The sequence below is a fragment of the Morus notabilis genome, unplaced genomic scaffold, assembly GCF_000414095.1.
Source record: "Morus notabilis unplaced genomic scaffold, ASM41409v2 Scaffold67, whole genome shotgun sequence".
Taxonomy (NCBI): Eukaryota; Viridiplantae; Streptophyta; class Magnoliopsida; order Rosales; family Moraceae; genus Morus; species Morus notabilis.
This window is the reverse complement of record NW_010360010.1, coordinates 15,675-25,550: the sequence shown is the minus strand read 5'-3', so window position 1 is coordinate 25,550 and position 9,876 is coordinate 15,675. Positions and strand designations below refer to the sequence as shown.

The window sequence follows — 9,876 nt, the reverse complement described above, 5'->3', positions numbered from 1 at the left end:
CATTATCCTCGATGGGTCTCAAACCCCGTTTTGGTGGTCAAACCTAACGGACAATGGAGAACATGCGTCGACTTTAGTGATCTCAACAAAGCCTGCCCAAAAGATGGTTTCCCGCTTCCTCGAATAAATTAGATGGTCAATGCCACAGTAGGGCATGAGATGTTATGCTTCATGGATGCCTACTCTGGATATAATCAGATCCCCGTGCATCCGTCTGATGAGGAGTACACATCATTCATCACCGATAGAGGCCTCTATTGCTATAAGGTAATGCTTTTTGAGTTGAAAAACGCAGGGGCAACATACCAAAGGCTCGTGAATAAGATGTTTGCCTAACTACTCAGGAAATCAATGGAGGTCTACGTCGATGATATGCTTGTAAAGAGTACTAGGGCCACCCAACACATCGACCATTTGGGAGAAATGTTTGGTGTATTAAGGAGATACCACATGAAGCTAAATTCCTTGAAGTGCACCTTTGGAGTTGGATCATGAAAATTCCTTGGTTTCATGGTTAGTAACCAGGGAATAGAGGCTAATCCAAAAGAGATAAAAGCCTTACAGGATATGAGATCTCCCACTAAACCAAAGGAGGTACAAAGGCTGACAGGATGTGTTGCTGCTCTAAACAGATTTATCTCCAAAGCAACAGATAAATGTGTCCCCTTCTTCGATGCTCTAAAAGGAAGCAAGCGTTTTGAATGGACGCCACAATGTGAGGAAGCCTTTCAAAATTGAAGGAGCACCTACGCAGGCCCTCAATCCTGTCAAAACCTATTCCCGACGAGGAATTAAGCCTCTACCTCTCCGTATCCAAGCATGCTGTGAGCTCTGTGCTAATCAGAGAGGAAGAAGGGGTCCAGCTGCCAGTCTACTATGTAAGTAAAAGACTCCTTGATGCCGAATCAAGATACACTGAGATTGAGCAATTAGCCCTTGCCCTGATGGTGGCCTCAAGGAAGCTTCGGCACTACTTCCTGTCCCATACAATACGGGTTCTCACAAACCACCCGTTAAGACAGGCACTGTAAAAACCTGAGACTTCCGGTCGACTTCTTAAATGGTCGGTGGAGTTAAGCCAATTCGACATCAAGTATGTGCCAAGATCAGCAATCAAAGGGTAGGCACTGGCAGATTTCCTGGCCAAATTCTCTCACAGGCTGACGCCAACCGCAAATAAAGAGACTAAGATGATGGAATGGAAACTCTACGTGGATGGAGCGTCGAGTGAAAACGGGTCAGGGGCCGGTGTCATGTTAGTTAGCCCGGAAGGCCACAAGATTACTTCGGCGGTACGATTCAAATTCAAGGCGTCAAACAATGAGGCGGAATACGAGGCGCTAATCGCAGGATTGCGATTAGCAAGCCACTTAAAGATCAAAAGGCTCTATGTCTTTAGTGACTCTCAACTATTCGTCGGACAAGTAAAAGAGGAATACTATGCACGCGGCGAGAGAATAGGTGCATACTTGAGAAAAGTAAAAGAAGAAGTCATCAAGCTCAAAAGCTATGAGATACTACAAGTACCAAGAGCTGGGAACACCAACGCCGACACTTTGGCAAAATTGGCATCTTCAAAGGATTCTAACATACTAGGGGTCGTCCCCATTGAAGAACTCGAGCGGACGACCATTGATGAAAAAATTGAGACCCTGACCGTCCAGACGGACGAGAGTTGGATGACGCCACTCATCCAATATCTTATGGATGTCACGTTACCAGATCATAAGGATGAGGCTAGACGGATTAGGTATAGAGCCGCCCGGTACCTACTATACGATGGTTTGCTCTACCGACGAGGCTACTTAACGTCTTTGCAGCGGTGCCTAACTGGCAACAAGGCCCAAGAGGTCCTCCAGGAGATCCATGAAGGAGTGTATGACAATCATACTAGGGGCAATCTCTAGCTCTCAAGGTTTTGAGGCAGGGGTACTATTAGCTTTCGCTTAAAAAAGACGCGTTACAATAGGCTCGGCGTTGCGATAAGTACCAAAAATATGCCACAATTCCTAGAACACCCCCAGAAAACCTAACCTCCATTCTTAGCCCATAGCCTTTTGCCAAATAGGAGATCGACCTGATCGGACCCTTGCATCTCGCGCCAGGCGGCTTTAAGTTTGCCATCATCGCAGTAGACTACTACACTAAACGGGCGGAGGCAAAGGCTTTTACTACAACAACAGAGGCAGCTTGCACCAACTTTATGTGGAACAACATTGTGTGCAGGTTTGGGGTCCCACGTTCAATTGTGTCTGACAATGGGAGACAATTCGATAACGCATCAACACGCAGGTTCTGCGAAGACTTGGGCATTCGAAAGGACTTCTCAACACCAATACACCCACAATCTAATGGTCAGGTCGAAGCTGTCAACAAAATATTGAAGTATACCCTAAAGAAAAGGCTTGACGATTTGAAGGGGAAGTGGGCCGAAGAACTCCCAAAAGTCTTATGGGCATACAGGACAACGAGCTGAACCACCACGGGTGAAACATCCTTCTCCATGACATATGGTGCCGAAGTAGTACTCCCTGTGGAAATTGAGACGCCGACGCTAAGAACTATTGTCTATAATGACGACGCTAATGCGGAAGCAATGAATGGAGAACTCGACCTGTTGGAAGAAAAAAGACTCGACTCCTAACTACGGCTCGCCGCCTATCAACAAAGGGCAACACGATATTACAACAAGAAAGTTAGGCGAAGAAGGTTCATCCCAGGGGACTTAGTATTAAAAAGGGTGACGCAGAGTACAAAACCTAAAAATACGGGTCCTCGAGGCCCAACTTGGGAAGTACCCTACTGCATAAGAGAAGTGCTACGCCCTGGCACCTACGTCCCACAAAGCCTCGCCGGCAAGAAAATTCAACACCCATGGGATGCAGAATAACTAAAACTGTACTACCAATAGTGTATGCAATTCTTACGCATCTCAATTATATTTTAGCAATTTAAATAAATTGATTTGTTTATAAAAATGTTGCTCATATACAAGGAAGGAATTTACCCCTTAATAACATGTCTGCTTAAAAAACCAGGTATATTAAACAGACATGGGGGGCAGTAAGGGGTCTATGGATCACTGGAAAACAAAGACCCCAAGGGGTGAAATTAGACGTCGACTCCTCCAAGGAGGAGAGACGAACACTTAGTAAATTCTAAGGAATTTGCTAAGGAACCAACCCCAAGGGGTGAAATTGGACGTCGACTCCTCTAAGGAGGAGAGACGAGCACTTAGTGAATTCTAAGGAATTTGCTAAGGAACAGACCCCAAGGGGAGAGATTAGACGTCAACTCTTCCAAGGAGGAGAGACGAACACTTAGCAAATTTTAAGGAATTTGCTAAGGCAACTACCCCAATGGGCAACATAAAATTAAACATCTTCTCCTCTAAGGATGAGAGGCAAACACCAGAAAATAATTAGGGTGACGAATCTTGAAAAATAAATTTAGTAAAATATATAAAAATATATAGCGGTCTTTACAAATAAAAATAAACAAAAAAAAGGGCCCTAAGCCTTACCGCCAACCGCCGAATCGCCACCAGGCTAGGAAGAGCCGTCGTCATCTGCAGGTGGAGCAACATAAAGAAAGCTCAAGTCCCACTCTGGATGCTCTTATTTGATCAAAGCGACTATTTCCTCCCCAGTAGACTGAAAGTCCTTGGTGTGAATATCGATGAGCTCCGTGGAAGCCTTGAACTTCTCAATAATCTCCTCGTGCTTGGCGACGAGCATCTCTGAGGCCTCGGCTTCTGCCTCTTTCCTCCCCTCAGCCTTCCCCTCGGCAAAGCATCTCTTTACGGCCTCAGCAACCTCAGCCGCTTCAGCCGCACTCTTCTTGGCTACTTTCGTCCGCCTAGTAAGCTCTTCGACCGCAGCCTTTAAACTGGCCAGCTCATTCTGAAGATTGGACAAGTTGGCTAGTTTGCTTACCAAACTCGCCAATTTGGCCACGGCCAAATCCCTCTCCTCGACGGCAGACGAGCATTTAGTTTTGGCGTCATCGAGAAGAGATGTAAGTTTGGCTTCCAGGTTGTCCATTTCTTTGCCACGTTCCTCAACCTTAACTAGATTGATGAGGTTGAGGATGGCAAGAACTAAGCCTTGAGAGAAATTGAAAGTTAGAAAATGAGGTCACGAAAGGCGAGTAAAAAAAAATCCACACGGTTGAGGCTTACATGAATCTGGAAGGATATCTGTTGGCGCTGACGATCCACCAGAAAAGAACGAGAGGTAGAGATCCAGTGCTTGTCGAAGAATGACTCATACAAAGCCTGAAAGATGAGGGAAAAACGGGGAGGAAGATTCAGCATCGCCCCAATCTCAGCGTCAGAGATGTCCGGGACTTGGAAATTGGAGTCCATAACCTTGGCCCCTGGCATGAAAATACGATCTCTAGGCGCTGGAGGCACCTCAGCAACATCGGGGATTGGGACCACTAGCGTCCATCTCTCGGTCACTGACACCTCCTCCCTACGCACCTTTTTTTGCGCAGGAGCCTCCGACCCTGATCCCGAAGAGCCCCTTGTAGATTTTCTCTTCTTCAGCGCCGAGGAAGAAGTACCCGCCTTATATTTTCCTTTTGATTTGGGCTGCGGGCTGGGCTGAGGCTGCTGGCTACCAGGGAGCTGAATCCTTGGCGAACCCATCTCTGCACAACGACAAGGTCAGAATAAAGTCGACGTGCAAATTATTTAAGCAAGAATGAACGGAGGCGTTGAGCCCAGGAATTTACCTTCGTCGTTCAAATGGAAGTACTTTCTGACGAGTATGGGGTCAGAGGGGTCTGGGAGGTCGAGAATTAGCCCTTCCTTCCTGAGATTCGTCTCGGTCAAAAGGACGTCGATATGACGCACGCTCTCTGAGTACGTAAAAGCCGTCTTAACCCTCGCCAACCTATTATCGGCGAGCTTTGGCTGATTGTGACTAACTGCGTATCAAAGAAGTGGTCAACATTGTTTTAAAAAAAAAGGGAAGAAAAAGAGAGCGCAGGAAAGGCCAAATCCTCACTCATGTTCCCAAACGACATCTGCACCTTTCGATGTCAAGGCCTGCGGTCTTCAGGGTGGAAGTTGAAGGGCCCCCGTACCATAAAAAACATGGGTTTCCACCCATGAGACGACGAGGGAATGCCTTGTATTAACTTCCCAAGTCTGGGCTGTGATCGCCCGTGACCACTCAAAAAATACCACCCCGCACACTTGGCGACGTGGCATAGTTTATACATAAACATAAACTCTTCATGCGGTAGATCTAAATCAAACTGCTGGCTCCACAAAACCCAGACGCTGGCAAAACAATACCAAAAATTCGGCGCTAACTGGGCAGGCGAGATGCCATGGTGGTGGCAAAAATCTTTGACGAAGGGATGAATGGGTAAGGTCATCCCCACCATAACAGCCCTAGTATATACAGGGAGATATCCGGTAGGAGGGAGGCTGGTCCTGAAGTTTACATCCGGAAGGAGATAGTCAAACCATCTCCCGTCGATGTGACCTTCCCTAACTGCCCGGACGATGTCCTTATTCTGAACCCTCGACGCCATAACATCGGCCGTAAAAAATGGCCTGTCTGGGTCTCCGCTCATGGCAGCCAGGGTGCCTCCACCAGTGATGCGGAAAATCCACATATGCCGCCTCCAGTGAGGGGAATCTCGTCACCTTTTCCCTCAACCATAAGGTCGACGCTGTCAACCACTTCACTAGGCTCAGCCGCATGGTCCTCAACCTCTCTCGCTATGGAGTCGTCCTCCGACGAGGAAGATGACCATGAAATCTCCGCCACAGAAGGGGAGTCGGGTCGTACAACGGACGTCTCCTCTTGACAAGTGAGTTTTGGGGCCATTTGTTCTGATTAAAAAAAAAAGAGACAAAGGAGCTAAGTCAGAAACCTAAGTCGAGGGATGAATGACGTCCGCTCAGAACCAACGACACCTAGTTCTCAACAAGACGTCAACCATTCATAAGAAGACGGAAGCGACGAATGTTCATACAGGACTTGTCAGAACCTAGAAACCACAACTGGACCAGAAACAGAAATCAGAAAAGCTACCCTAGGTAGTTCAGGGAAAGCATATGAAGCGTAAAAGAACTTACCAATAATGAAGAAAAGTTGGAGTCTAGGCAAAATCAGAGACTATGGACCACGATAGCTTCACGAAGCACCAGGAAGCGCAAGGTAAGCAGGTTTCTGAGTATGGGAAAATTTAACGGCAGTTCAAAAATGAAGTGGCTTCGGTCCGAGGAACATTTAAAGAAAAATGAGCCCTTGACCCCTGGCCGTTGGATGAAGTTCTGATGAATCCAATGGCGGGGGCATTCAGTCAGGATCGAACAACGAAAAACAAAGGCGGTATGGTGAAGGGGCACGATCCAAAGGCTCAGATTCATCTTTTCAAAATGAAGCCCTACGTCAGTTTGGTGAAGTGACCGACACGACAGTTATGCTTCTCAAAGGAGTTTAAAGCGTCAAGGCATCATTACAAGATAGACTCAGAATTAGGTTCCCACGCCCGAAGCACAGAAAAGTACCCGAACCTAGCTCGAGGCTGTCTGAAAGAAAGCCTCGACCTGGGGGGCAGCTGTTGTGTGGGAAAATCCAGGTGACACGTGGGATAGCGACAGCGTTACACGTGGCCCTACTTCTCCTCACAAAGTGACAACCCTCGACGCCTGAGGCTCACTTCCCCTTTACACTGCGAAGAAAGCCCGCCTTAGGGTGTCGACCCGTTATGCCGTCGACCCTATGACTTGTACAAATTCCCTACGCCACGGAAGGATCGGCGGCCAGAAGAGGCCACTGTCCACTCAGCGTAGACGTCGAGGGAAGAGCATAGGAGGCGACGCCCGTATCTCTAGAAAGGTGTCTGACAACCAACTTGTGTCTGACACTGGGAGATGTCTGCAGTGCAAGCATTAATTACAAGCCCCTAAACCGTCCAACAGTGAACGGTGGAGGGTTACGGGAGTCTACAGAGCCGTAATGAAAGACTAATTGGATGAGTGTACAGCTCAAAAGGTGATTAGTGGGCTACGGTCTGAGCCTATGAGGGTAGGCCACTCGAGTGCTGCTGCCTACGAGAAGAACCACCCACGAAGGAACCCTTGGCTATAAAAGGGGCAAAGCCCCAAACGAAAAAGGGGGTGGATTTTTCCTTTTAGTTTGGCTCATTTCATGTTAAACCCGAGAGTAGAGAGGGAGAGTCATTGTAAAGAATCCAAAAGAAATACAAAGAAAAGTGGATGTAGCTTTTCATTAATTGAGTGAGCCACTATAAATCTCGTGCCTTTATTCTCACACAAGCACAATCCTCCCATTATAGTTACCACAAACTTCATACACGCTTTACTACATCATTTTCAATATCAAATAAACGCTTTTTAGCCGGTAACCTGACAGGATACCTAAAAGTGACCTGACGTAATCCTGTTGACGAAATTTCACCGTCAACATATAATCTATGTAGTTCAGATGGGCGGATTATGTGCATTAAAAAATGTTTAATCTGTAATCTAATATGTTATTGTAGATTAAAAAAATCCCAATTCGTTACCAATACAATCTACTGAATTGGACTGGATTATGTGAATTAGTCAAATTGGTAAATTTGATGAACACCGCTGGACGACGCCAGCAGTAGGAACGCCAATTAATAGAAAAACGACGTCAGCTTAAAAACCTTTTTCTCTCCTTAAAAGAGAGAATCCATTTCATGGTGGGGCCGTTTCATTACCCCCCACTCAGTTTGCCTATTTTCTCTTTTTTAGGTTTTTGGCCTTTTTAGTCTTTTTTTAATTTCTTTAATTTTTTTTCCCTCCCTTATCTTTTTCTATTACATCTTTTAACCTTTGATTTTTATACATTTCAAATATATCTCTTGCAAATACTTTTTTTATAGTTATTTAAATATCATTTTTAATTACCCTGCTAAATTAAATTTTTTTTTTTCAAATGTGTCTCTATATAACATCTTTTACTTGTAATTATCATAAATTAGATCTTCAGTTATGAAACATTTCACACAAGTTTTGTCTTTTTTCCGTTTTTGTTTTTATTTCCCTCATCCTTTCTTTTTTCTTCTTTTTTTCCAGTGATCTATATAATTGTTGTTTTAAATGAGTCGCGTGCGTTTTCATCTACTGAGACCAAAAAGACAGCGACTTCATAAATTTAAGATTTTTAAAAATGACAGCGACAATGAGAATGACACTAAGATTAAAATGATGATAAAAAATTGTATAAGAAAGAAGAACGAAAAATCAGAGAAATGACCTCTTATTTTATAATTCTTTATCGTTTATACATGGTTATAATTCTAACGTTTTGAAGTTGTTTCTCTTAGGGTGATTGCGGATCGGATTGTGCGGATTGGGTCAATCCGTAATCCAATTCGTTACTGTGAAGGGGAAAAATCTAAATCCATTACCAATCCATTAGACCCTAATCCAATCGAATCGACAATGGATTCCGCATGTTGAATTTTGCACATTCGCAAGTTAACTTACGTTTTGGACCTTTGACTCTTTTATTCCATGTCTTTTTCAATATTCTCACAAAAATTAACAACAAAATTAAACACAAACATAATAAAACTATAATTGTATTTTCTACCTTAGATCTAGGACGCGTTCGCCGTTGGATTCTGTTGAAACTCTGAGAACTAGATTGTGGAAGAGAGGTGAGGAAGGTGGTCCGGCATGTGGTCCGCTCGTGGACCCACGCGCCGCTGTGTCTACGGTGCTTTTATCACCGTTTCAGGAGCTTTTCTCCGGCGCCACTTCCCACCGTGTTACACACACCTCCGGCGTTGAGGGGCTCGATTTTGCTGGTTTAATTTCTTGGGATCTTTGTAGCGTTTTTCTGTTTTTATTTTTTATTTGTGTTGTAATAATTGTGATGGTGTCCCCATTTACTGACGTTAGGTCTTAGCTAGATGGTAGTCTCCCTACCGCTCTAAATCCGAGTTATGTAGTACTTTTGAGACTGATATGTGATTCATCTGGAGTTATTTCGAAGTGGATGAGCCATATTATAGTGCCACTAGTTGGAGGATGAGATTCCATACATAATTACATATGTATTTAAATTATATAATTGAAAAAAAAAATCTATTACATGGTTATTTAAACATATATTAAAAAATATATTATATATAGAATTCAGATTACCAGATTATACAGATTAAAAAATATTCAATTCATAATTTAATGCGCAATAACAAATTTGATTATGTAGATTGGTGAATTTGATGAACACCCTAATTTCTGTAGTTCATCCTTTTTCTGCTACTCTTTGTTCCGGGCATAAAAATGAAAAATATTAGCCGACTTGTCTCTAGCCTTTTTTTTTTCACCATCTATCGAGTGTTCCAACAGAATCATTAAAAACCATCACCATCAACAAGAAAATTTTCCCCTAAAAAAAAGTAAAAGAGTCTTTGAAAAGAAAATTCTAGTACAACATGGTGTAAAACCGCAAGGTAGAAAATTAATATGACCCAATTAAACGGTAAATTAAGATAAAATTACTTACGAGTATTTGAGTCTGATATTTTTTCTAAAATTAAACCAATAAAAAAGGGAAAATTTTTCTTTTTCTCTTTTTATTTATTATCCTCAAATTTTACCAGTAACGCAGTTGTAATACTCGTAACGCGAAAAAGATCAGATGAAAACGGTCAAGTAATAATTTATGTGGTGGTGGTTACACTGCAACTGCAGTGTGTTTCAGAAAGACACAAACTGTGAGCTTCAGAAAGACACAAACTGTGAGCTTTAGCTTCCTTCCATGTCTTCCTTCATCGCCAACCTCTCTTCTGTCCCTCCCCTCTCACTCTCCATCGTATCTTCTTCCTCCAAAGGTAAATCTCTTTCCC

General features: G+C 43.8%; 1 protein-coding gene across 1 annotated transcript in view; it reads left to right on the top strand.

Annotated features, from left to right (window-relative positions):
* Positions 1-9,677: 9,677 nt before the first annotated feature.
* Positions 9,678-9,876, top strand: part of LOC21402826 (7-hydroxymethyl chlorophyll a reductase, chloroplastic) — a 12,696-nt gene continuing 12,497 nt past the window's right edge. The window contains exon 1 of the mRNA XM_024163995.1: positions 9,678-9,861. Within this exon, the coding sequence (XP_024019763.1) occupies positions 9,789-9,861 (73 nt within the window). The 5' untranslated portion in view covers positions 9,678-9,788. The remainder of the gene's footprint in view (positions 9,862-9,876) is intronic.